General features: G+C 62.5%; 1 protein-coding gene across 1 annotated transcript; it reads left to right on the top strand.

The window, feature by feature from the left end:
• The first annotated feature begins 269 nt into the window (after positions 1–269).
• ADGRA2 (adhesion G protein-coupled receptor A2) lies at positions 270–24,414 on the top strand. Its single transcript, XM_054175158.1, has 19 exons — positions 270–503; positions 9,539–9,610; positions 13,791–13,862; positions 13,961–14,032; positions 14,325–14,396; positions 14,974–15,137; positions 15,218–15,431; positions 15,928–16,092; positions 16,656–16,857; positions 16,950–17,099; positions 17,203–17,364; positions 17,858–18,067; positions 18,147–18,348; positions 19,085–19,293; positions 19,412–19,539; positions 19,950–20,073; positions 20,537–20,682; positions 20,863–20,952; positions 21,670–24,414. Exons 1-19 carry the CDS (start codon positions 274–276, stop codon positions 22,880–22,882), a joined length of 3,897 nt encoding a protein of 1,298 aa, XP_054031133.1. The 5' UTR covers positions 270–273; the 3' UTR covers positions 22,883–24,414.
• The last annotated feature ends 1,433 nt before the right edge of the window (positions 24,415–25,847 follow it).

Here is a 25,847-nt window from a genome sequence, read left to right on the forward strand (position 1 = left end):
TTCCCATGCAGGCTCCAGCCTTCTGTGCCCGCTCCGGTCTTCAGTCCCGGTGCGATTCCATCTCCCTCCCGGGACGGGAGCCGAACCGTTCTCCTCCGGCGGGGCCGTGGCCGGGGCGGGGCGGACCGGGGCGGGCCGGGGGAGGTGCCAGGGCCGGCGGCGGAGCGCAGCGAGCGGGGGAGGCGGCGCCGCCGGAGCCGCCCCGGGGAGCGGGGCGGCGGCGGGCGCGGAGCCGGAGCCCGAGCCCGGAGCCCGTGGCCCGGGGCCGGGGCCATGCGGCGGGCGGCGGGGCTGGGGCAGGGGCTGCTGCTGCTGGCGGCGGCGCTGAGCACCGCGGCGGCGGCGCGGAGCTGCCCCGTACAGAGCCTGGGCTGCAAGTGCGGGACCGAGCGGGCCAAAGCTCCCGGCGGCTCCGCACCGCCCCGACGGCGGGTGGTCTGCAGCGGCGGGGGACTCCCGGTGCCGCCCGAGCCGCGCCTGCTGCCCGACGGAACCGCCACGCTGTGAGTACCGCGACCCGAGCATCCTTCCTCACCCCGCACATCACCCCCAGACCCCGAGCGTCGTCCCTCCTGTCCCGGCATCGCCTCCCGGACATTGTCTCCCGGTACCGAGCACTGCTCTGGACATCAATTCCCCTGCCCTGGGTATCGCCCCCAGGCAGTTTCCACCGGGGAGGCTTGAGGGGGATGAGAGCCTACGGCTGGGTCACACCGAGCCCGATCCCGGCGGCCCCGGGGGGTGTCTGGAGCAGCGGGGAGACCGCCGCATCGCCCCACACCTCGGCCGCTGACCGCAGCCCCCCCGGGCCTGCGTTCCCCTGGGTGGGGAGGGGATGGGGGAGAACAAGGGGGATGGGGGCCGAAGTCCCGCAGCGTCGGGGGGTCCAAGAGGAAGAATCACTTTTGTCACTTCTTTTTTATCACTGAAGAAGCGAATCTGCACCCGCAGAAGCGCTGCGGGGTCTGGGGTGGGGGCTGTGTTTTGGTGGCATCGAAGCGGAGTGTCACAGCTGCAGAGTCCCGGGGGGAACCCCCACTCCCCCCACGGCGCGGGTCAGCGTGTGGCCGTGAGCTGGAATTCCAGGAAACAGGCTCCTTCTCCACGCTTCCCTCCGCAGCCTTTGCTGCCCGAGTGCTGGAGGAGGATGTTTTCATTTGAAAGCGACTTGTTCTGCCTGGAAATGTTCGCTGAGAAGGGGATGGGGGCCAGGCAGGCGGGCGGTGGGGTTTGGGTTCATGCAGAGGGTTTGAAGCTGCCTCCCGGATCTTCAAAGCCTCCTGGGTGCTGGGGAGGGCTGAGGCCGGCGCTGGCAGGCAGCCTCTGCTTGCTGCAGCAGTGGGTTGCGAGGTTTATTTATAACTCCAGAGGAGACATTCGAATTAAAATCGGGTTTGGAGAGCGGGGCCATTGCTGGAGGGAACGGCGCTGTCGCCCGGAGTGCTGTCCCATGAGGGTGGCCGTCTCTACCCGTGTTCTCAGCTCTCCCCTGCCTGCTCTCTGGGTGGGTTTTGTGGCTGCGGAGGGCTGGGGGTTCTGTGCTCCTGGTCCTGTCTGCTCTTGCGGGATGGAACTCCCTTGGTCACGTTGCTGTTCACGACGCAGTCGCTGCTGTTTCTGAGCATCTCTTGGCTCCCCCTGTGCTGCTCCTCTCGCTGCCAAGCCGCTGGGGTTTGGGGTGACACCGTCTGCCCGGTGATGGCTGCAGAGGGGACCCAGCTATGTCAACCCCTGTATGTGGAGCCTGGCTGACAAACTCGCCTGGGCTGTGCAGGGTCTGAAGTGTGATGATCCTAGGAACAGTGAAAACCATCCTGGAGCAGCATCAGGGATGTGTCTCCTGAGCTTCCAGCTGCATGGGGACGCTGAGAGGCTGCAGGGCAGGCAGAGGCTGGGCTCTGTGGTCACATTCACCCTCGGGCAAGCTTTGCTCTTCATTTCTTTCCTCCTACTGCCTCTTCTTCTACGTCAGCCCCTTGCAAACGCCCGCGGGGATGTTTGAGAGCTTTGTCAGTCTGTGCTGGGGAAGAGCATCTGCCGAGTCTCCTGCTCTGGTGCTTTCTTCAGTCCAAGCAAGTGGAACCGCGGTGCCGAGGATGGGTTGAGCCCCACCGCAGCCCCGTGCTGGTGGAGCAGCCGAGGTGGGCTGTGCTCGGTGGGACAGGAGGGTTTGGAGCTGCCTGAGCTGGGGCCAGCTCCCTCGGTGGGGCTGGGATGACCGTGCAGAAGCATTAGGGCATTACACGATCCCACTAAAACGTGACATGAAACCTACAGGCGTAGGCAGAAACCTACAAATATGTGGTGACCCTGGGCTCTGCTCTCGAGCAGTAAACATGATTTATTCTAAACCCTTTCCAGATGGAACAATCAAAACCAGAGGCTCCAGCCTTGGGAGCGTCTCTTGGAGCCACCGGGGTGCAGGCAGGGAGCAGAGGAGGCAGCAGGGTTGGGCATGTGGCAGGGTTGGGCATGTGGCAGGGCTGGGCATGTGGCAGGGGCTGCACGTGCCTTGGGGGACTCCCCGCTGGGGACAGCCGAATCTTGAACCCTGTGGTTGAGCTGGGTCTGAGCAGGGCTTCTCCGCGTGCCCTTGGGGATGCTCGGATCCTGTCTGTATCCCCAGGGGCGCTCAGGGCCTGTCTGTGTCCTCAGGGATGCTCAGCATCGCTGTTGCCCCAGCCACAGGGAATGCATGGTGAGACTTAGGCAGAATGAGACCTAAAATCAGAGCTCTGTTCCAGTCTTGGGAGGCTCTTCCCAGCAGCTCCAGGGCAGGAGGGCAGGAGGGCTGCTGTCTGTCCTCACCACAGCTCTGGGCCGTGGCTGGGATGAGCTTGGGTGTCTGCAGGAGTTCTGCCACCCTGTGGGTCCCTCACTGTGGCTCTCCTTTGGCTTTTTCCCACACTCTCAGTTTACTTCTTTATTTGTCTGTAATTATTAGCCCTGTGCTGAGGAATCCAGTACTGCCTCTGCAGCAGCTGCTGCTTATTTACCCCCTGTGCCTGAGAAACGCTGCCTGGCATTGCAGCCTGCAGATGGGCAGAGCAGGGGATGGGGCACAAGGGGTGCCCACAGCTCCAGGGACCTGCCCTGAGGCCAGCACTGGGCTTGCCCATGGCATCCTGGAGGACATGGTGGTTTTCCTTGGAGAACCATCTGCCAAGCAGAGCTGCAGCTCCTTCTCTTTTCTCTCAGCCCCTCACAGGGTTGCTGCTGCAGGAGTGAGCAAACCAGGGCTGAGGCAGAGCCCGCAGATGTGGAGCTGCAGAAATTAACTCCATGTGAGGAAGCTGTGGTGGTGGGGAACAGCCCCAGCACGGCTGGGGGTGCTGGGAACTGCTGGCCCTGCTCCCTGCTGGTGGTGAGTGCGAGACCAGGGCCATGGAGCTGGAGCCCCTTGAGCTGTGGGATGGTGGTGGGACAGGGGTGCTTTGGTTCTTGCCCAGTTATCCACCTCCCAATTACCTTTTTGACTTGGAGTCCTGCAGAGTTCGCCTGGCTGCAGCTGTCTCAGCAGAGCTAGCACCAATGCAGACCAGGGGTTGCTTGGTGTGGAGAAGAGAAGGCTGAGGGGAGACCCTCATTGCTCTCTACAACTCCCTGAAAGGAGGCTGGAGTGAGGTAGGGGTCAGTCTCTTGTCTAGTATCAGGTGATAGAAGGAGAGGAAGTGGCCTGAAAGTGTGCCAGGGGAAGCTTAGGTTGGAGATTAGGGAACGTTTCTTTGCTGACAGAGCGGTCAGGGAATGGCAGAGGCTGCCCAGGGAGGTGGTGGAGTCCCCATCCCCAGAGGTGTTCAGGAAATGTGTGGCCATGGCACCTGGGGCCCTGGTTTAGTGGCCATGGTGGTGTTGGGTTGATGTTTGGATCTTGGAGGTCTTTTCCACCCCAAACAATTCTGACTCCATGCCCCTTTGCCTACCTCCTCCACCACGACCCAGCCTCCCGGGGCCATGCTCTTCCCACACTTTGGGGCTGGGGGATTTGGCATCTCTCAGGGCCATCCCTCCAGCACGGCTGCAGGGTGCTGGGGCTCTGCAGACCTCTATTAACAAGGCTTTAATTCCCTCCCCCTGCAGCTGACCCCTGTGCTAATCGCCTAATGGAAGGAGCTCTGTACCCCTAACGAGAGCCAGAGCAGGCGCGCCGGCCGCGGCCAGCCCTGCTGTCACACAGGCAGGAGCCCAAACCTCTTCCAGATGTGGAATCCCAGCACAGGCCTCATTTATGTGCACAGCTTGATTGCACTGAAATTACAGATTGTCTGCAGGGAATAGAGGGCTTTGACTTATGACCAATTTCCAGTTCTACTTGAACTCCCCTCTCCGAGGCTGCTTTATCTCAGGCCCTGCCGATGGTCTCTTTCCCAAACCTTCTCCAGTTGTTGGTTGTTGGATTTTTTTTTCACTTCACAGGAGCCTAGCAGAACTTTTTTTTTCCCAGTTGGAAAACAACTCTAAGGTCATCAGGTCCCACCACCAACCCAACACCGTGGCCATCCACCCGTGTTTGGTATCCACTGTGCTGCAGCTCCACCAGCTCTGGGGGGTTTCCTGGGGGGTGCTTGCGGGTCACGGTGCTGCCCGGCGTGTCAGAGCATCCCACGCTGCCTCTGGAGGCTTCACCCTCTCTGCAGGGCTTCTTTTTCCTGTGCTAACAAAAGCTGAGGGTTGGAACAATAATTTTCACCATCCGAAATAGCCTGGGGTGACGCCGGGCTGCAGGCAACGCCCCGGGCACGTTGCAGGGAGGGGAAGAGCCCCTGAGCTCCCAAAGCAAGCAGGGAGAGAGTGACCCTAGCCGTGTCTGGAGGGGTCTCCACCTCTGTAGTAGCTGTGAGGGTCCCCCGTGGGATGCTGCTGCATCCCAGAGCTCTTCCCGGCGCTGGAGCCCTCAGCACCTCTCCCCAGCCCCGGGCTCCTCTTTTCTCTTCCAACGAACCCTCTGCGAAGCAGCGAGCTCTGCTCGGGGCGCAGCCTGCGCCGTATCTGCTCCCAGCATATGCTTTGAATTAATGCACTTGGAGAGCACAGCGCAGCAGCCTCCCCACCCCCACTGCAGCCCCCCTCCCAGCCACCCCCCCTCCGCCTTATTAACCTCCGTGCCGCTGCCTGCGCCTTCCCGGGCTGGGGAGCCACCGTCTCCCCACGTCCTTTTTTGGTTGGGTCCAGAGGAAGTTTATTGTTTCAGCAGCCCAGTTTCTGGAGCTGTTATTTATCCAAGTGGATTCCAGCACGCTTGAAAAAACAATCTTGTTTTTTTCGCTTTTGGCTTCTCTTTTTGAGATGAAAAAAACATAAAAAAGAAGGAAAGAAAGAGGCAAAGCAGCAGCAGCAGAAGGGATCTCTCTATCTCCCTGCCTGCAGCCTGGAGAGGTCCCAGCCCTGAGAGTCCTGGCGCGGGCGGGTTGGAATGGGAATGCTGAACCCATTCCAAGGATTAACCCCGCTGGGACAGAAGGATGCTCCTCGGAGGGGGGTGGGGGGTGTCCCTCCCGCTGCCCCCATCCCTGCCACGCATCCCCTCACTGTTCCCGTCTGAGTCTGGACCTTAACCCCCGCATTGTCCGGGAGTCTTTTCCAGCCGTCGCTCAATTAGTCGATTATTGTCCCGGCGGGAGCCCACCCGCCCACGCCCCGCGATGCCGGAGGGTCTTGGGGCAGCCTCGTGGGCTGAAGGTGCTGCTTTGGATGCGAGGATGCTGGAGAGCCACCAGGGTGGGTGAATCTTGAGGGCCAGGGGTGCGCATGGGGTCCCCAGACCTTCCTGTGGCGGGAGCATCGTTCCGAGCCCGGCTTGGGGCTACCTCTTGCGGCGGCGTTTGCCGGCGCTGCCGAGGTGAGGAGTCCCAGCCTGGGCTGGAGCCAAGGCACGGCCGAGTAGCGGCTCCAGAGGAGCACAGCTGTGCTTTCATGGCCTGCCAAGCCTGCAGACGGCTGCGACGTGGGGGCACCGAGGCCCCTCTGCACCCCCAGCCCCACACAGACCTCGGTGAGCAGCCACAACCCCTCCCCAGCACGGCCCCAGCCCAGCAGCAGCCACCCTGGCCATGGCGAGCCGGGGGGCTCAGGGAGCAGATGGTTTTGCTTCCAGCCTTCCCATGCCCCTCTTCCCCCAAGCCAATCCCTGCTCCTGGCTGGGGGTGAGAGCAGGGGCAGCTCTTGGGGTTTGAAAGACACTCGAGGGGGTTCAGGTCTAGCCCTAGTCCTGGATGCTAGAGCTGGGTCCCAGCGCGGGGTCCTGCTCCCCGAGTGTGGTTTGGGGGCTGCTCCCCCCTAAACCCTGGCTGCTGGCTCAGGGTGCTCCACAGGCAGACTTCTTTTGGGGGTTTCTTGGTTAATCTCCTGCAAGGGGAGAGTGCAGGGAACCCACACGTGGCTCTGCTGCCTGCAGACAGGCAGGACTGGAAAGCCCTCTGGAGCCCGGGGAGAACTTCCTGGGGAAAGAAAAAAACCAACCCGGAAAACATTTTGGAACATAATATCCACCAGAGCAGAGCAAACAAACCCAATCCCTGCCTGAGGATGGGAGCTGGAGGGAGGGGGCACGGCCCAGCCAGTCCTACAGGACAGAGAAGAGCAGAGCCAGGGCTGCTCCAGGATTCAGCCCAGCTGCTCCTGCCGGTGCCACCTTCCTGTGCCCAGCACTCCTCTGGGGCTACTTCCTGAGGGAGGTAAGGCAGGCACCGGAGCACTGTATGGCTGGGCAGTGCCCACAGCTCAGGGTGCTCCTAGTACCATACTGTGGGGAGTGCCCGTGGCTCAGAGTGCCCCTAGTACCACACTGGGGTCCCGTGGGCAGTGCCCGTGGCTCAGGGTGCCCCTAGCACCACACTGGGGTCCCGTGGGGAGTGCCCGTGGCTCAGAGTGCCCCTAGTACCACACTGGGGTCCCGTGGGCAGTGCCCGTGGCTCCGGGTGCCCCTAGCACCACACTGGGGTCCTGTGGGGAGTGCCCGTGGCTCAGAGTGCCCCTAGCACCACACTGGGGTCCCGTGGGCAGTGCCCGTGGCTCAGAGTGCCCCTAGTACCACACTGGGGTCCCGTGGGCAGTGCCCGTGGCTCAGAGTGCCCCTAGTGCCACACTGGGGTCCCGTGGGGAGTGCCCGTGGCTCAGGGTGCCCCTAGTACCACACTGGGGTCCCGTGGGCAGTGCCCGTGGCTCAGAGTGCCCCTAGTACCACACTGGGGTCCCGTGGGCAGTGCCCGTGGCTCAGGGTGCCCCTAGCACCACACTGGGGTCCCGTGGGCAGTGCCCGTGGCTCAGGGTGCCCCTAGCACCACACTGGGGTCCCAGCCACTCCCTGCACTCCTGGCTTGCTGGTGGCACCAGGAGGGGCTTTGCCCTGGGAGTGGCCCATGGGGAGGGTGTCCCACGGATGCTTTCCCAGCTGCTGGTGAGCAGCTGGGGCCTGGCTGCAGATCACAGGGGAGGCTGAGCCCACGGGGCTGCAGCAGTGCTGCCTTTTAAGGAGGGGAGTTCTGGTTTGATGGCAGAGGAGTGGATGGTCCCAGGGGTCTGTGAACAAAGCAAGCATCCCCCCACGCTGGGGCTCAGCTCCGGGGGTGGCCAGGGCTGTGTTCCTGCCTGGGTGCAGCTCTGTGATGCCCTGGGCCCCAGTCTGGGCAGCTGGCTTCCTGTTCCCTGCCCCCTGCACTGGTGGTGCAGCCGTGGTAGTAACCCTCTGCAGAGCTCATGCCCTGGGAGGATGTGGCATGGTCAGGTCCAGCTGGCCTGGGGTGCCTGGCTTCACATGCCCTTGGCCGTGCCAAGGACTCCTCTGCCACCCCAGGGAGCAAAGAAGGGACGTCTGGGACTGGAACTTTGTGCACTTGTCTGGTTCCTGTGCTTGCAGCTCCTGCAGCCCCAAGGAGGGTCTCTTGTGCCAGGGGGTTTTGCTTGCCCTGGCTTTAGCAGGGAGCCCCTGAGGTGCCCCTGTGTGTGCACAGCCTGCTGAGCCTGTGCTGGGTTGTGAAATTGGCTGCTGCTGGAATTAAAACCTTCTGGAGCTGTTGAGGCCAGCACAGCCTTGAGCAACAGCCCCTGAGGATGATGTGATGAGGAATCAAGGGGCACCATGGGGCTGCTGTGCCCAGGAGCCAGGGCTGCTTCAGGAGTGATGCTCCTCTGGGAGCATCCCTGCTGCCCCTTGCTCCAGCAGGATCCCAGGGCTGCTTCAGGAGTGATGCTCCTCTGGGAGCATCCCTGCTGCCCCTTGCTCCAGCAGGATCCCAGGGCTGCTTCAGGAGTGATGCTCCTCTGGGAGCATCCCTGTGGCTCCCTGCTCCAAGCAGGATTCTGAGGCTGTGGAAGCCCCACGAAAACAGGGTCCTGGCAGGGCGGAAAGGGCGAGACATGGCCTTGGCCACAGCCACCGTGGCCACCGGCGTGTGGAAGCAATTTGCAGGCTGCTGGACGCTTCCGCTCCCTGCCGCCGGGCGGGTCACAGGGCCCCACGGCGGTGCCTGATGATGGCTCCTCATTAGCACAGGATGCAGCCCCCCCAACCCTTCCCTCCCCGCCGTCCTTTGGGGGTTTTGGCAGCCAGGTCCTGCTCCTGTCCACTGCCCGGGACCCCAGCCAGGGAGAGCCAAGCACGGCTGGTGGCGGCTGGGGAGGGCTGGGTGTCTGGGGGGGGGTGCTGGAGCTCATCAGCACACAGCCCCCATTCAGCCGGGCCGTGGAGCATCCCCCGTGTGTAAACAGCCCCGGCCCCGGCCCTCAATGAGCTCTTTTTTCCCCACGCCTCGGCCCTGGCTGGGGCTCCAGGGTGCCCTCCGGGTCCCGGCCGGCGGCTGCCCACGCTCTGCTTTTGGTGCTCGCTGGGTGGCTTTTGCCAGGGGACATCGCCGGTGCCCACGCAGCCACCCAGGAGCTCCCACAATGTGCCTCTGGTCCCCAGGAGCCTTCTCCTGTACCCAGGCTGTGGGGTCTGGCGTTGCTAATTGCCACTGAGCCACTTTAATGAGATCCTGGATGACGTGTGGGCTGCTTGTGCCCTTCCTCCCTCTCCTGTCACCCCACAAGGGCCTCTTTGGCCAGCCAAGATGTTTGTCTGGGGACAAAATCTGGGTGCTGGGAGGCTTCTGGGATGGGCAGAGGTGCTGTGGCTGGAGGGTGTTCAGACTGGTGGGGGAGCAAGAGCTGGGGGATGCCAGGGGGATGCCCTGCCCCCCCCGCCCAGCAGCAGATCCTCAGGATGTCCTCTCACTGGCATGAAAACCTTCTGGAGAGTTGTGTTGGGTTGTGACCCTCACATACAGCTCCTTGCACCCTTGCCTAAGTACAGGAGTGATGTCCCAAGAGCTGGCACAGCCCTGGGCACCTCCAGCCTTGTGGACCACAGCATAGCATCCACCGTGGCCATCGTGTCCCATGACTGTCCCTTGAACATCCCCATTGCCACCAGCTCGGACAGGGCTGCCGCTTCTCATGGGGGGGTCTGGCTGTGCCCTGCCCGCAGGTCAGCGGGGCACGGATGGGGCTGTCTGGAAGCCCTAGCGCCAGGGCTGCCCTTCTCCCTCTGCTCTTCCCGCAGGCTGCTGAGCAACAACAAGATCACGGTGCTGGAGAACGGCTCCTTCCTCGGGCTGCGGCTGCTGGAGAAGCTGTGAGTGCCCTGCGTGCAGCTGGGGGGTCGTGGCAGGCGGGTTGGGGTGCAGGCAGGGTGCCCACGGGCTGTGAGCAGGATGGGTGCCGGCAGCACCGTGGAGGTCCTGCACCCTCCCGACATCACTCCCGGGCGCTGCAGCGGGGCTGAACACCAGGGCGCAGGGTTTGCCGCTGGCACCTAGGGGCATCCCAGGGACCCCGGGAGCCGTGCTGGGGCCCGGGGGGGAGCACACTCCATGGGGGTCGGTATGAAAAGCGACATTGTCCCCCCGAACAAAGTCAACTTTCTTATCTGTCCATGAAAGGCATCTCTATGGAGGGAGCTGCAGCGAGGGGAGATTTATGGCCCCAGATGGGTTTGATCTGTAGGTATGCGGCGGCAGGACCCTGCGCACTGAGCAAGTTTTGTTCCCTGCCACGGCCCCGCCGGGCTCTGGAGCATTCCTGCGCCGAGCACGGCCGCTGGGGCTCCTGCTGCCCGACGTTCGCCCGGGGTGGTGGTGGCCTGGCTGCTGGCACCCGTGGGCACTGTGCCCAAACACTGCCCTGGCCATCCTCTGTGGAGTTGGGTGGCAGGGCTGCGCTTGGGGGATCCCATGTCCCCTCCTGCCATGCCCAAACCCTGCAGCTGCCCCATGTCCCCTCCTGCCATGCCCAAACCCTGCAGCTGCCCCATGTCCCCTCCTGCCATGCCCAAACCCTGCAGCTGCCCCATGTCCCCTCCTGCCATGCCCCAACCCTGCAGCTGCCCCATGTCCCCTCCTGCCATGCCCAAACCCTGCAGCTGCCCCATGTCCCCTCCTGCCATGCCCAAACCCTGCAGCTGCCCCATGTCCCCTCCTGCCGTGCCCAAACCCTGCAGCTGCCCCATGTCCCCTCCTGCCGTGCCCAAACCCTGCAGCTGCCCCATGTCCCCTCCTGCCCCTCTCTGCCATGCCCAAACCCTGCAGCTGCCCCATGTCCCCTCCTGCCCCTCTCTGCCATGCCCAAACCCTGCAGCTGCCCCATGTCCCCTCCTGCCCCTCTCTGCCATGCCCAAACCCTGCAGCTGCCCCATGTCCCCTCCTGCCATGCCCAAACCCTGCAGCTGCCCCATGTCCCCTCCTGCCATGCCCAAACCCTGCAGCTGCCCCATGTCCCCTCCTGCCATGCCCAAACCCTGCAGCTGCCCCATGTCCCCTCCTGCCATGCCCAAACCCTGCAGCTGCCCCATGTCCCCTCCTGCCATGCCCAAACCCTGCAGCTGCCCCATGTCCCCTCCTGCCGTGCCCAAACCCTGCAGCTGCCCCATGTCCCCTCCTGCCGTGCCCAAACCCTGCAGCTGCCCCATGTCCCCTCCTGCCATGCCCAAACCCTGCAGCTGCCCCATGTCCCCTCCTGCCATGCCCAAACCCTGCAGCTGCCCCATGTCCCCTCCTGCCATGCCCAAACCCTGCAGCTGCCCCATGTCCCCTCCTGCCATGCCCAAACCCTGCAGCTGCCCCATGTCCCCTCCTGCTCCCCTCTGCCGTGCCAAGCCCCTGCATGGGTTGGATGAGGAGTGCCAGCGTATCCGTGGGGGCCGTGGGCAGTGGTCCCCCAGCCCGGGCCAGCCCCCATCGCCCTGCACCGTGCCTGATTGCCCTCGACAGCAGCTGTAATTGTTTCCATCGGGTCGCTCTGGGGCCATGGCACAGACGAGCCCCGTGGAGGCACCATGCTGGCACGGTGGGGATGCAAGGGGGGCGGCTCCAGGGCCCCTCTCTTTTCATCCTGGGGTGTGCAGAGCTCCTATCCACTCTGGCTGCTCATCGTGGGTGCTTCAGTGTCCCAAAGTAATGGCGTGGGGTGGGGGGGAACCTATTCCCGGGGTGTCCCCAGGGGCCACCACCCCTCCAGGCTTGCAGCTTTGGCATCTGCGGTGATTTGTGTCGGCGTAATGAGATTAATGAGTCTGAGCGGGGCCGGTATGCAGCTCATTAGCACAGCCCTGCTTGGGAATGTCCTGCCCTCGCCTGGGGCCAGCGCTTGGGGCTCCAGGCTACCACGGGGCTCGGCTGGGTGACAACAGTGACAAAGATGGGATCTGTCCATCTGTCCGTCCGCAGCAGGTGGGTGCCGCTGGCGTGGCTGTGGACTGCTTGCAGCTGCACTAGGCTGGGTCAGGCCCTCGCTGCCAGGGTTTGCTGCATGTTGAGGCACAAGGCAGCTGCTCCGGGGGGTCCCCAGGTGTGGTGACAGGGGGGAAACCCCGTGCACATGTGGCATCCTGCCACTGCCAGCTTGAGTCACCATGCCAGGGCAGGAGGAGGGGGTTCAGGACTAACAGAAACATGAAGGCAAACCACAGCCCTGCGGAGAGAGGAGCCTCAGCACAAACCCACAGCATCAGCCCCAGGCCCCTGGCCAGCAGGGAGGAAGTGAGGGAGGCTCCCCAGCAGGCCGTGCACCAGGCTGGCCATGAGCCCCCGGGCCCCAGTATGTCCCAGCCCTGGCTGGTGGTCCCCTGCACCCCCCAGCCCCCAGCTGCATGCAGACCAGAGCAAAGAACACTGACTATTGGCAGCCAACATGTTGTGCTGGTTGTGCCCCCAGCTGCTGGGGACTGTGCTGGGTAGGGCCTGGGGTCTCTGCAGGCCTCTGGTGGGGAGTGGGTCTGGTGTGGGTGATCTGCTGGTGTGGATGGGCAGGTGGTCACAGGATGGTGTCTGCAGGATGGGGTTGCTGGAGGTGGTGGTGGTGCAGGTGAGTGGAGCTGTTCCTTCAGCACCTGGCTGCACATCTGCCTGCACATCTGCCTGCACATCTGCCTGCAGAGCCACCTGCACACACGTCCCTCGGAGCCAGCAGAATGTGCTGGACCAGCTTGTGCCCGGTGGGGAAGGCAGGTGTGGGCAGACTCCTTGTGTTGGCCAAGCAAGACTGGCATGATGCTGGCCAGGAAGGTGTCACAGCCACACTTCCTTTCCTAGGGCTTCACTGTAGGGCTGTGCACCTCCCTGCACACCAAGCACTGCCCGTCTGGGGTCACCTGGGACACATCCCCCCCTACACCCCCCCGGGCGGGTTTGGGTCTGGAAGCAAAGCAGCTCTGCATGACACAGAATCACAGAATGGGTTGGGAGGGACCTTAAATCTCAGCCAGTGCCCACCCCCTGCCATGGGCAGGGACACCTCCCACCAGCCCAGGCTGCTCAAGGCCCCATCCAGCCTGGCCTTGAGCACCTCCAGGGCGGGGGCAACAATTTTCTGGTCCAGGGCCTGCCTGCTTCAGGACTGCTGCAACTCTTCAGCTCTGACAGTCTTGGGGTGTCCATGAAGTGCAGACAGCATCACTCAGGTTTCCTCTCCCTGAGGGGCCCCTCATGTCTCCCTGGTGGGACCCCTACTCTGCCTACACCCCCAGGGTCTCCTGGAAGTATTTCCACCACTCCCTCACCCCTGGCACCAGCTTGTGGCCTGGAAATGTGGGATGTAGCTGCTGGGATGTCCCCAGGGCTGCAGATGGAGCAGCGGGTGACCTGGGAATGAGCACCATGGAGGCTGCTATAAATAAACACAGCATTCCATATGGATCCCATTTCCTCTCCTGCCAAGGCTGGTGCTCAGCAGGAGCCCCCTTCATGGTCCCAGAGGCAGGATGGAGCAGTCAATGCCACTGGCACTTCCTAGCTCCCCACAGTGCCATCGGCCACCCCACTCTGGCACGCACCTGGCAAGCCTGTGATTAGATTCATGCCTCCAGTCAGGCTGATAGCCCAAACCCAAAGCCCTTTTGGGGCCCTGCTGGCAGTTGTGGTGTCCTCTTATCCCACTGGCAGGAGATAACCCCCCGGGTCGTGGCTGCTCTGGAAACAATCTGCAGGAGGGGGCAGTGGGCACGGGTGGGCAATGCTGTGAGCGTGCAGCAGGGCTGGCATCCCCTCTCCATGAGCCACAGGGAGCCTCCTGCCTTCCCTGCGCCCTTCAGAGAGATAACAAGAGGGCAATGGGGTGGAAAGCTGCTAATGAGGCTCCGGCTGGGGGGCTGCAGAGGCTGGGGCTGCCCTAGAACCTGTGTGTGGGAGATGGGGGTTGGGGGAGGCTCAGGGGGAGCTCATACCCTGGTCCCTGCTGCGCTGGGGCTGCTGTGGAGGGGGCAGAGGACACATCCCAGGCTCCCCCTGCACACCATGAGCATTGTGTCTGTCTCCCCGCAGGGACCTGAAGAACAACCTGATCAGCACAGTCCAGCCAGGAGCCTTCCTCGGCCTCCCCGAGCTGAAGCGTCTGTAAGTGCCAGCACAGCCGCCCCGGGAGCAGCAGGGGTGGCCTGGGGGCACGGGAGGCAGGGAGGTGTCCGCAGTCCTGATGGCCTCTTGCCTTGCAGGGACCTCTCCAATAACCGCATCGGCTGCCTGAGCGCCAGCGTCTTCCGGGGGCTCCCCAACCTCCTCAGGCTGTAAGTAGCTCCCAGGGGACCCCCTGGCCAGCCTCATCCCCTGCCTCCCTAGAGAAGCCCCCCGGAGATGTCCCATTCCCTGGAGCATCTCTGGCAGTTCTGCACCCCGGGGCTGTCCCTGTGCCTCATCCCTTTGCCTGTGACCAGTGTGGGAGCTCATTAGGCTGCAGCTGCCCCATGCTCACCCTGACCAGGTGCTTGGTGGGGGGTGTGGGCACAGGGAGGGGTCTGGGAGGTGCTTATTCCCTCTCCCAGTATGTCCCCTCCATGCCACCTGTCTCCTGTCCTGCAGGAACATGTCTGGGAACATTTTCTCCAGCCTCCCACCTGATGTCTTCGATGAGCTCCCAGCCCTGAAAGTTGTGTGAGTTTGCCCCACGGGACCAGGGCAGGATTTGTCCCCTCATGTTGGGTACTGGGAAGCCACACATCAAATACTGGGTTCAGTTTTGGGCCCAAGAAGGATATCGAGGGGCTGGAGCAGGTCCAGAGGAGGGCAATGAAGCTGGTGAAAGGGTCTGGTGAGAAGCAGCTGAGGCAACTGGGGTTGTTCAGTCTGGAGAAGAGGAGGCTGAGGGGAGACCTTCTGACTCTCTACAGCTCTCTGAAAGGAGCTGGAGGTTGGAACAAGTGATAGGACGAGAGGAAGAGGCCACAGGTTGCCCCAGGGGAGGTTTAGGTTGGACATGAGGAACAATTTCTTCCCCCAGAGAGTTTTCCAGGCCTGACTCAGGCTGCCCAGAGCAGTAGTGGAGGGGTTTCAAAGCCGTGGAGATGTGGTGCTGAGGGCCATGGTTTAACGGTTGGACTCAGTGATCTGAGAGGTCTCTCCCAACCATCATTCTATGATTTCGGCACCCAAGGAGGTCCCTGCCGGAGGGTCTTGGGCTTGGAGGCTTGTCCCAGCCTCCGTGGGCACCCTGTGACGCTGACCCTTGCAGGGACTTTGCCACCGAGTACCTGACGTGCGACTGCAACCTGCGCTGGGTGCTGCCCTGGGCTCGCAACCGCTCGGCGCAGATCTCGGAGCGCACAACGTGCGCCTACCCGCGGCACCTGCACGGCTTCCCCCTGCGGGGGGCGCCCGAGAGCCAGCTCCGCTGCGGTGAGCCGGGGCCGCGGCCGGGGCCGGGGCGGGGGCAGCGGTGGGGACCGGGCTCACCCCCTGGCTTGTGTCCCCTGCAGCCGGCGCCCCGGAGCTGCACACCCACCACCTCATCCCGTCGCTGCGCCAGGTGGTGTTCCAAGGGGACCGGCTGCCCTTCCAGTGCACCGCCACCTACTTGGACAACAGCACCCAGATCCGGTGGTACCACAACCGGGAGCCCGTGGAGGAGGACGAGCGGACGGGCGTCATCGTGGAGGAGAGCCTCATCCACGACTGCACCTTCATCACCAGGTTGGGGATGGGACCAGTGATGAAGATGGGATGAGGACAGAGATGGAGATGGGATGGGGACAGAGAAGGAGATGGGATAGGGACAGTGATAGAGATTGAAATAGGAAGAGGGAAGGAGATGGGATAGGAACAGTGATAGAGACGAGATGGGAACAGGGATGGAGATGAGATGAGGACAGGGATGGAGAAGGGATGGGGACAGGGAAGGAGTTCGATGGGGATGCAGATGGAGATGAGATGAAGACAGGGATGGAAATGAGATGGGGATCGGGACAGGGAATGAGTTAGAGATGGATTTTAGGTGAGTATGGAAGTGAGGACCAGAGTGGATGCTGGTGGCCACAGGGCTTGCTGGTTTGTGACTATCAAGTGCCATGGGTGGGATGTCAATCGTGGGCACCCCCTGTGCTTCACGGTTTGCATCCCCAAGCTTGGGGGGACCGCTGCTACGGGTTTGTTGTGGGGCACCGTGCCAGCCCATCCCCTCTGCCCGCAGCGAGCTCATCCTCTCCAACATCCACGTCTCTGCCAACGGCGAGTGGGAATGTGCCGTCTCCACCTCCCAGGGCAACGTCAGCAAGAAGGTGGAGATCGTGGTGCTGGAGACCTCCGCGTCCTACTGCCCTGCCGAGCGGGTCACCAACAACCGCGGCGACTTTCGGTACGGGCCGGCGGTAACCTGGCTGCGGGGCGGGGGGGTGCGTGGTGCACATGCCAGGGCAGGGGGCTGGCCGCAGGTGACCGGGCATCTGTTAGCCATTAGCGGCCGCGGGGAACGAGAGCGCTTTGAAGGGCTTCCCGTGCCGGCGGCGCAGCCCGGCTCCGGCAGCAGAGGTGTTGGAATTTCTCTGGCACCAGACGAAAGGCTCCGGGCGCCCGCGGTAACCCCGGCGGGGCCGTTACGGGGTAAAAATTACTGCTGCAGTCAATGTGGCTTAAATTAGCTGTGCCCCCCACCTCCCCCCCCACCCGCTGAGCCGAGAGGGATGCGGAATTAGGGAGGGGGTGGCAGCTTTCTGGGGAGCAACCACCCTTCCCCCCGCCCCCCCCCCCAGCAGCCAAGAGGAAGCAGAAGCTCTGGGGGGGATTTGGGATCCCTGGTGCCCGCGGGTGTGGTGCCGGGATGGGTAGGGAGCAGGTTCCGGGGTGGTGGCCACCCATTCGCAGCAGGAAGGGGCTGCTGGTGGTGGTTGCCCCGCGGTCACAGTGTGCCCGTGCCCGCAGGTGGCCCCGCACCCTGGCAGGGATCACTGCCTACCAGCCCTGCCTCCAGTACCCCTTCGCGGCGGGGCCGGGGGGCACAGGCTCGGCGGCGGAGAAGCAGGCGTGGCGCCGCTGCGACCGCACCGGGCACTGGGAGGAGGGCGACTACTCCCACTGCCTCTACACCAACGACATCACCCGCGTCCTCTACACCTTCGTGCTGGTGAGCCAGGGACCGGGGGGGGCCCTCAGCTGTGCCTCGGGGGCCGGCACAGCCGGTGACCATCGCCCCACCGTGGCCGTGCCGCTCCGCAGATGCCCATCAACGCCTCCAACGCCCTGACCCTGGCACACCAGCTCCGTGTCTACACCGCCGAGGCAGCCAACTTCTCGGACATGGTCGATGTCCTCTACGTGGCCCAGATGATAGAGAAGTTTATCGGCTACGTGGACCAGATCAAGCAGGTCACCAGCGCTGCTCCTGTTTTGGGGTGGGAAAGCAGGAAGTGAGGTGTCTGCTGCCGGGGCCGGCAGGGGCTCATTGTGCAGCTGCTCACTGTCCCTGCAGCTGACGGAGGTGATCGTGGAGATGGCCAGCAACATCATGCTGGTGGATGACCACATCCTGTGGATGTCACAGAAGGAGGAGAAGGCTTGCACCAGCATCGTCCGCTCCCTGGAGAAGATCGCTGCCCACACCCTTGGCAGCAACTCCCAGCACATGGCAGTGGTGAGGAGGGGGCGATGAGGGGGCTGCCTGCTGGTGTGGGGAGAGAACGAGGTGGGTGGGTTGCTGCTGAGTGGGTTCTGCCTGTGCCAGAGGTCTCTGCCCATGCTGGGGGAGGTGGGGGGAGTCTCTGCCTATGCCTGGGAGTCTCTCTGCCTATGCCTGGGGGTCTCTCTGCCTGTGCCAGGGGTCCCTTCCCATGCTAGAGAGTCTCTGCCTGTTCCAGGGGTCTCTGCCAATGCTGGGCATCTCTGCCAATTCTGGAAGTCTCTCTTCCTGTGCTAGGAGGTCTCTGCCCGTGTTGGGGTTCTCTCTGTCCATGCTGGGGGTGTCTCAGCCCATTCTGGAGGTTCCTGTCCCTGCTGGAGGGGTCTCAAACCATGCTGGTGGTCTCTCTGGCCATGGTGGCTGTCTCTGCCTGTGCCAGGGGGACTCTGCCCATGCTGGGGGGGTGTCTCTGGCCACGCCAGGGCTGACACGGTGCCGTGCCCGGCAGAACTCCCGCAACATCGCCTTCGAGGCGTACGTGGTGAAGCCCGAGAGCTACGTGGGGCTGAGCTGTGTGGCCTTCCAGCGGCGGGACGGGGGCGCGGCCGCGCGTCCCCCCCAGGCTGAGCGCGGGGCTGAGCCTGTGTCCGACCAGCAGCTGAGGCTGCGCTGCACCACGGGGCGCCCCAACGTCTCCCTGACCAGCTTCCACATCAAGGTAGGAGTGAGCCAGGAGATGAGGGAGGGGGTGCGGGGTGGGGGTCGGCCCCTGCTCACCGCTGCCTGTGCGCCTGCAGAACAGCATCGCCCTGGCCTCCATCCAGCTGCCGCCCAGCCTGTTCTCCAGCCCTGTCCCCACCACGCCGGTGACCGACTGCAAGCTGCAGCTGCTGGTGTTCCGCAACGGGAAGCTGTTCTGCAGCACCGGCAACTCCTCCCGCCTGGCCGACGACGGCAAACGCCGCAGCGTGGCCACCCCGGTCATCTACGCCGGGACCTGTAAGGGCTGCCTGTGGCTGGCGGCTTGTGGGGGGGACTGTGGGGGGCTTTTCTTAGAGCACAGAGCCCCATCAGCACTAGTATAGCTGAACCTCCAGTAATGGGTTCAGTTTTGGGCCCCTCACCCTATAAAGATATTGAGGTGCAGGTCCAGAGGAAGGCAATTAAGTTGGTGGAGGTTCTGGAGAAGAGGGCTGGTGAGGAGCAGGTGAGGGAACTGGGGTTGGTTAGTCTGGAGGAGGCTGAAGGGAGACCTCATTGCTCTCTGCAACTCCCTGAAAGGAGGTGGGAGCCAGGAGGGGATTATTTGTTCTCTTCTGCCAAGGAACAGGTGACAAGATGAGGGGAAACAACCTCAAGTTGCCCCAGGGGAGATTTAGGTTAGCCACTAGGAACAATTTCTTCCCTCAAAGAGCTGTCAAGGCCTGGCCCAAGCTGCCCAGGGCAGTGGTGGAGCCTTCACCCCTGGAGGGATTTTCAAAGCTGTGAGGAAGTGGTGCCCTGGCAGTGCTGGGTTAGTGGCTGGACTCAATGATCTTGAAGGTCTTTCCCAAGCAAAACCATTCCATGGTTCCATCAGGCTTGTGGCCTGGTGCTCCTGCAGAGCCAATCCATCCCTGGGGATCCCTGAGGGGAGGTGGCAACGTGCCTGTGGGGCATCCCTTGTGCCCAGCCCCCTTTAGGGGTGCAGGCGGAGGGCTCTTGTGCTGCTAACCAGGTTCCTCTCTTGCTGCAGATGGCTGTGGAGTGGGGAACCTGTCTGAGCCAGTGGCTGTGTCCCTGCGGCACCCCAGGGAGGGCGCAGACCCGGTGGCTGCCTACTGGAACTTTGAGGTGCTGGGGGGCATGGGGGGTTGGAGCGCCGAGGGCTGCCAGCTGGCTGCCCGGGAGCCCAACGTCACCTCCCTGCACTGCCGGCACCTCAGCAACGTGGCCGTGCTGATGGTAGGTGGGGTTGGGAGCCTTGCTGGGGGGCATGGAGCCTGCAGGGGGGGCGGCAGGGTGGGACAGGGAGGTAGGCAGGGATGGCCCAGGGTCTGAGGGGCTGTGCTGTGCTGTGCAGGAGCTGAGTGGGTTCCCCAGTGAGGCGCAAGGAGCTGCGGAGGTGCTGCACCCAGCCATGTACACCTGCACGGCCGTGCTGCTGCTCTGCCTCTTCACCACCATCATCACCTACATCGTCAACCACGGGTGAGCCAGGGGCTTGGCCAAGGGTGGAGGGGCTGGACATGGGTGGGGGCCTCTGGGGGAAGCTGAAGGAGCTCCTCAGATAATGTTCGTGGCTGAGAGGATGGTATGTGGGCATGGCTGTCCAGGAGATGACCATCCTGGGGATAGATGTCCAGGGATCCCAGCACCAGTGGCTCCCTGCTGACAGCCCTGGGATGGACACACTGCCAGCAGCTCCCAGAAGTCCTTCACCCACATGCATGTGGCTCAGCCATGCTCAACCACCTGGGCAGGGACAGCCTGTGTGGGAACATCTCTCCAGAGCCACCAAGGCAGGACTGGCACAAACTTGTGTGCCTGTCATAAGCCCCATGTAAGTGACTGTCCCACTTGGGGCAGGAGCTCACAGGTGCCCGCTGTGCCCCTTGCAGCACCATCCTGATCCCACGGAAGGGCTGGCACATGCTGCTCAACCTCTGCTTCCACATCGCCATGACCGCCGCCGTCTTTGCTGGAGGCATCACCCTCACCAGCTACCTGATCGTCTGCCAGGCAGTAGGTACCAGGGGAGAGGGCACTGTCACCACATGCTGCCAACTGCCCAGGGCTGGCAGAGCCCAGCATGGAATGGTTTTCACCCTGCTAAAGCCCTCAGGACAGTGACTGGGGAGGGACTTCTGACAAGGGCTTGCCGTGACAGGAGGAGAGGCAATGGCTTGGAGCTGGGAGAGGAGAGGCTGAGACTGGAGATGAGGAAGAAATTCTTGACAGTGAGGGTGGGGAGACACTGGCACAGGCTGCCTGGGGAGGCTGTGGCTGCCTCCTCCCTGGAGGTGCTCAAGGCCAGGTTGGATGAAGCCTTGAGCAACCCGGGCTGGTGGGAGGTGTCCCTGCCCATGGCAGGGGCTTGGAACTGGATGATCTTGAAGGTTCCTTCCAACCCAACCCATGCTGTGAATCTGATTCTTTAACTGGGAGGATGTGACCATGTCCCTGCTCCCAAACATCTCTCCCCCAGGTTGGTATCATCTTGCACTACTCCTCCCTCTCCACGCTGCTGTGGATGGCAGTGAAAGCCAGAGTGCTCTACAAGGAAGCCACCTGGAAGGCACCGCGGCAGCCAGATGGGGACATGTCCCAGCCAGCCCCCAGGCCCATGCTGCGGTAGGAGCCACCGCTCCCCTCACCCCAGCCCCACGGAGGAGATGGGGGAGCATCTCCTGCCCCACATCCAGAGGCTGGGGCAGGGCTTTCTCTGCTCCACAAGCCCATGCTGCCCACTCTGTGCCATGCTCTCCTGAGGGCTCAGCTGGGCTGTGGGGTGACAGTGTCCTCCCCATGCAGGTTCTACCTGATCGCCGGTGGGATCCCTCTCATCATCTGTGGGATCACAGCAGCTGTCAACATCCACAACTACCATGACAACAACCCCTAGTAAGTGTCTCTGCTCAGGTGGCCTCTCTCTGCCTGGGCAACCAGCCATGCCCACAACCCAGGCAGGCTCAGGAAAGCCTGGGGAGATCAGAGCATCAGAGAAATGTTGCAGCTGGAAGAGACTTTTGAGAGCATCAAGTCCAACCTCTCCCCCAGAGCTCACAGTGCCACCAGTGCTGCTGAGCCACTGCCACTGAGCCACATCCCTCAGCACCACATCCAGGTGGCTTTTGAGCACCTCCAGGGGTGGTGACTCCAGCACCTCCCTGGGCAGCCTGTGCCAGTGCCTGGGAACCCTTTTGGGGAAGAAATTTTTCCCAATATCCAACCTGAACCTCCCCTGGCACAACTTGAGGCCGTTTCTTCTTGTCCTGGCACTTGTTGCATGTGAGAAGAGACCAACCCCCACCCTCACTCCATCCTCCTTTGAGGGAGTTTCAGAGAACAACGAGGTCTCCCCTCAACCTTCTCTTCTGAAGGCTAAAGAGCCTCAGTTCCCTCAGCTGCTCCTCACAGGACCTGTGCTCCAGGCCCTTCACCAGCTCTTTCCCCAGAGCCCTCCCTGTGCTGGGAGACCAGCAGCCAGGCAGCCACTGTGCCACGGCAGCAGCCATGCCAGCGGGGCAGGGGCGCTGAGTGTCACAGCACCACGGTGGGTGGCTGCCGGCTCCGCGGGCCCCCAGCCCTGCTCACCAAAGCCCTTTTCCTCCCATACAGCTGCTGGCTGGTGTGGCGGCCCAGCCTGGGGGCTTTCTACGTCCCCGTGGCTTTCATTTTGCTGGTCACCTGGATTTACTTTCTCTGCGCCGGGCTCAGCCTCCAGTGCCGACCGTCACGTCGGAAAGACGTCCCCGAGCCCATGGAGCCCCCACCACGGCTGGGTGGCGCTGGTGACCTCCTGACGGACTCTGGCTCCATCTCAGTGACGCTGAACTCGGGGCTGCCCTGCCCGGAGGCGGACGGAGTCTACTCCCTGCAGGTGCAGTTCTGGGCGCTGGTGACCACCCACGCCCTGTACGTCGCCCTGTGGACGTTCGGTGCCATGGCTGTGTCCCAGCGCTGGTACCTCAACATCGTCTTCAGCTGCCTCTACGGCATCACCGCCGTGGTGCTGGGACTCTTCATCTTCATCCACCACTGCGTCCGGCGCCGGGATGTCCTCAACTCCTGGTTCTCCTGCTGCCCCTCCTACAGGAACGCTCTGCCCATGCAGGCGTACGTCCACCCGGGGCTGGCACCAGAGGACGGCTCCCAGGTCTTCATCGGCTGTGACCCGGAGGCAGCTCACTCTGCAGCCTCCTCCTCCTCCTCACCCAGCAGCGCCAGCTCGGCCGGGGGCCGCTGCAAACTCACCAACCTGCAGGTGGCCCAGAGCCAGGCGGACGCTCGCCCGGCCGCATGCCCGGAGCCAGACCCCACCGAGGGCAAGGTCACCGTCGCCGGCCGCCACGCCAGCAACCTCCACGGCCGCAGGAGCCACCGGGGCAGAACTAAGCAGTGCCGGGACGGGAAGCATCACCGCTTGAAAATGCTGCGGGGCCCCTCCTCGGAGCACCCCTCCAGCGAGAGCGGGAGCCTGCACAACAGCCACTCCGAGAGCTACCACAGCGGCAGGAACAGCCCCGGCAGCAGCGGCCGTGCGGGGGCACGGCTGCCCCAGGACGGGGACATGGCGCCCAGCCCCTCGGAGGGCAGCGACGGCGGGCGCCGGGGCCCCGACTTCGGCGAAGCTCGGCGGAGGAGCGCCAGCAGGGACAACCTGCGGCAAGCCAGCGCCGGGGACAAGGAGGCCAAGCGCCGCTCCTACCCCCTCAACGTGGCCAGCCACAACGGTGGCCTCAAGGGCAGCAAGTACGACATCAACCTGGCCAGCGCCGACAGCGTGGCCGGGATGAAGACCGGGCTCTGGAAGAGTGAAACCACCGTGTAGAGGTGGGGAAGGACCCCACGGCCACAGCAGTTTCCTCCGGGGCGTCTGCCAGGAGCCGCCACGGGCACTGGCGGGGGTGGGTGGCACGGCTGGGAGCTCTGACCTCCCACCCTGGGCACAGGGTGATGCCAAGCTCACCCTGTCCCCTGCTGAGGCTCAAAGCTTCCTGTGGCAGGGGCAGGGTTTGGGAGCCAAAAGGCAGCCCTGGCTCTCCAGCAGCCTGGCTGGCAGCTGTGCTTCAGTCACTCCTGCAGATGGCTTGAGACTGAACCCTAGATGCTACAACCAAGAGAGGAGAGTTCTGATTGCCAGAGCTCTGCTATTGAATGTATCTCTGTCTAGACAGAGCAGAGAGGGATGTGAGTGCCTCGTTACCCACCAGTGTTCTCCAGCAGCGGGCACGGCCCCGGCGCTTTGCCAGCAGCCTGCTCCCGCCTCGACTGCAATGTCCCCGCCCAGGGGACCACCCCAAGTGCCCTTTTTTCAGTAGAGGCACCCTAGGGCCGACACCTGCACGACCCCAACCCCAACAAGCTGCTGCTGAGCAGGTCAGAGGAGCAGCTTCTCCAGCTGAAGCGTTCTGCCAGGCTGAAGTTTGTGTTAGGTGCCAGCGTTCAGCCCTGGGGGCTGGGCAGTTGCTGAAGTGAAAAGCCATAACTGCAAAGCAAGCACAAGGTGAGAGGAGCCTCAGCCCCGAGGTGAGGGGGTCGTCTGCACTGTTTGGATGCCAAACACTAAGAGCCTGGCCAGAAAAGGCTCCCCCCAGCCCTCGGAGGCACAAGCTATGCAATGGGGGTGGGCTGCCAGAGGCTGACCCGCTCCACCCAAGCACCAAAGAGCTGAAACCAAAAGCAGGTCTCAGCCTTAACCCAAGCAGGGGGAGGGGTGGTGGTGTTACACAGAAAATACTTGGGCTTGCTCTTAGGAAGGCAGAGAAACCCCCTGGCTACCAGCCTTGCTCTTGTGTAAGACAAGAAGGTGGCTCTGGGGAGCCAGGCCTGTTCCTGGGAGAACGACGCCAGTGAACTGGGGACCTTCCCTGGGCAGCTCCCAAGATGCATTCAGAGGGCTGGCACTTGGATAAGCACTTATTGTCCCCACTTATAAACAAGCCTCCCCCCTCCCCCCCTTCTTTAAAGCATGTAGCTTAAAAAGTAAAAAAAAATCCCCACTGCAGGCAGCAGCAGGCTGCAGGCAGCAGCAGGCTGCAGGCAGCAGCAGGCTCCTGCCAGGTCTTGAAGGATCCTAAAACCAGAGGAGGTTGGTTGCCCCCCCAGCCAGGCAAGGAGCTCCCTGTGCTGGTCCCAGTACAGCTCTGCCAGCTGCCTGCCTGTGCCCAGCAGGGCTGTTAGGAGCAGGGGCTTGAAACCAGAGCAGGGCAGGTTTAAGTTGGACATCAGGAGGAAGTTCTTCACTATGAGGGTGGTGAAACACTGGAACAGGTTGCCCACAGAGGTAGTGGAGGCTCCATCCCTGGAGACATTCAAGGTGAGACTCGATGGGGCCCTGAGCAGCCTGCTCTGGTTGGGGGTGGCCCTGCCGTCTGCAGGGGGCTTGGACAAGATGCCCTTGGAGGGTCCCTTCCAAGCCAATGCATTCTGTGGCTCTGTGATTTCAGCCCTCAGAGTGCTGAGCCTGGCTGTCACCAACCCCAAGAGTGAAGCAGAGGTAGGATGGGAGCCTGGTGCCTCTTCTGCCCTTCCCAGCCTCCCCCTGCCTCAATTTCCTCCTGTGTGCAAACTAATTCCCTTTTCTAGCTACCTCCCGAGGGGTTGCAAGGCTCAGGCAGGGGATGGGGTGGGGAGGAGAAAGCACTTCGTGGTGCATTGATCTCACTTTTGGAAGCCCATTTTTTGAGGGGGGGGGGGGAGGGGGAGGGTGTCCCTTTCCTGCAGAGCTGGAGCCCCCCCCCCTTGGGCTTCTTTGCTCAACCCAAGGGGTTTAAACCACACTTTCGTTTCCCCGTGCCTGGTTATTTTGCTACAAATCAAAGCCCTGTTGCTGCTGCAGCCAACAGGGTGGTTGCTAAGTTGTTAGAGAGATGCTTTGCTGCACTGTGACAGTATTCTAGCAAAAAAACAAACACAGAGAGCTTTGTATTATCAATTACACGTTTGGGGGGGGGGGGTTATTTTTTTACTTGTGGGTCTGTTTACATGATGAGCAAAGGAGAGATCACCAGAGAGCCTTCCTGCAATATACCTGGGAGGAGAAAGGGAGGGAAGGGGACACTATGCCAAAGAAATGTCTTTCAAAGGGGTCTTCTTGCCTTTTTTATACATATATATATATATATAAATAGACTGTTTTGAGCAGATATGTTTTTGTTTAATATATAAAAGAGTTGCCAATCTGCCAAGAGCTGCTGCTGTTTGTTTCTCAGGGGCTGGGTGCACAGGGAGGGCACGGAGTGGGACACACACCAGTCCAAGCTGCATCTTTGCCACCCTTTCCAGCAGCTCCACACACTTGATTTAACCAGAACCAGGGCAGGTTTTCCCTCAGCGTGTCCCAGTGTCTCCTTCACCCTCACAAGCCCATTCTGTCCAAAGAGCTGAAGCACAGGGAGCCCTGCCAAAGCTGGAGCAGGGCTATGGAAAACCAGGAAGGTGTTGGGAGACCTTCCCCCAGGCATCCATCACCATGCTGGGAACACCAAACGCTCTCCTGCTGCCACCCTGCAGGGCTGGGAGGCACCACACCACCTTCTACCAGAGGCTGCAGAGAGACAGAACCCAGCCCCCAGCCTTCTCTTTATTTCTAACAGAAACAGAACACAAGCCAACGTGGCCACTCCACCAAAGGCCCCAGCTTGGTCCAGAACATGCAACAGGACACAGCCTCCCCCCTGCCCCCCAGCCCTGCCTGCTCCCTTGGGCCACTGTCCCTGCAGCCACGGCTCTGTCACCAGCAGGTTTCACACTTTTGGTCCTCACAGCCAGGACCAGGGCTGGAGACAACCACC

The sequence above is a fragment of the Dryobates pubescens genome, chromosome 31 (genome assembly GCF_014839835.1).
Source record: "Dryobates pubescens isolate bDryPub1 chromosome 31, bDryPub1.pri, whole genome shotgun sequence".
Lineage (NCBI taxonomy): Eukaryota > Metazoa > Chordata > Aves > Piciformes > Picidae > Dryobates > Dryobates pubescens.

What these genes read in the sequence shown, in the direction of transcription:
- ADGRA2 (XM_054175158.1), top strand. Translation starts at nt 274, where the DNA reads ATGCGGCGGGCGGCGGGGCTGGGGCAGGGGCTGCTGCTGCTGGCGGCG. An exon ending in CGAGAGCCAGCTCCGCTGCG is followed by an intron (nt 15,138 to 15,217) that starts GTGAGCCGGGGC and finishes TGTCCCCTGCAG; the next exon opens with CCGGCGCCCCGGAGCTGCAC. An exon ending in GGTCATCTACGCCGGGACCT is followed by an intron (nt 18,349 to 19,084) that starts GTAAGGGCTGCC and finishes CTCTTGCTGCAG; the next exon opens with ATGGCTGTGGAGTGGGGAAC.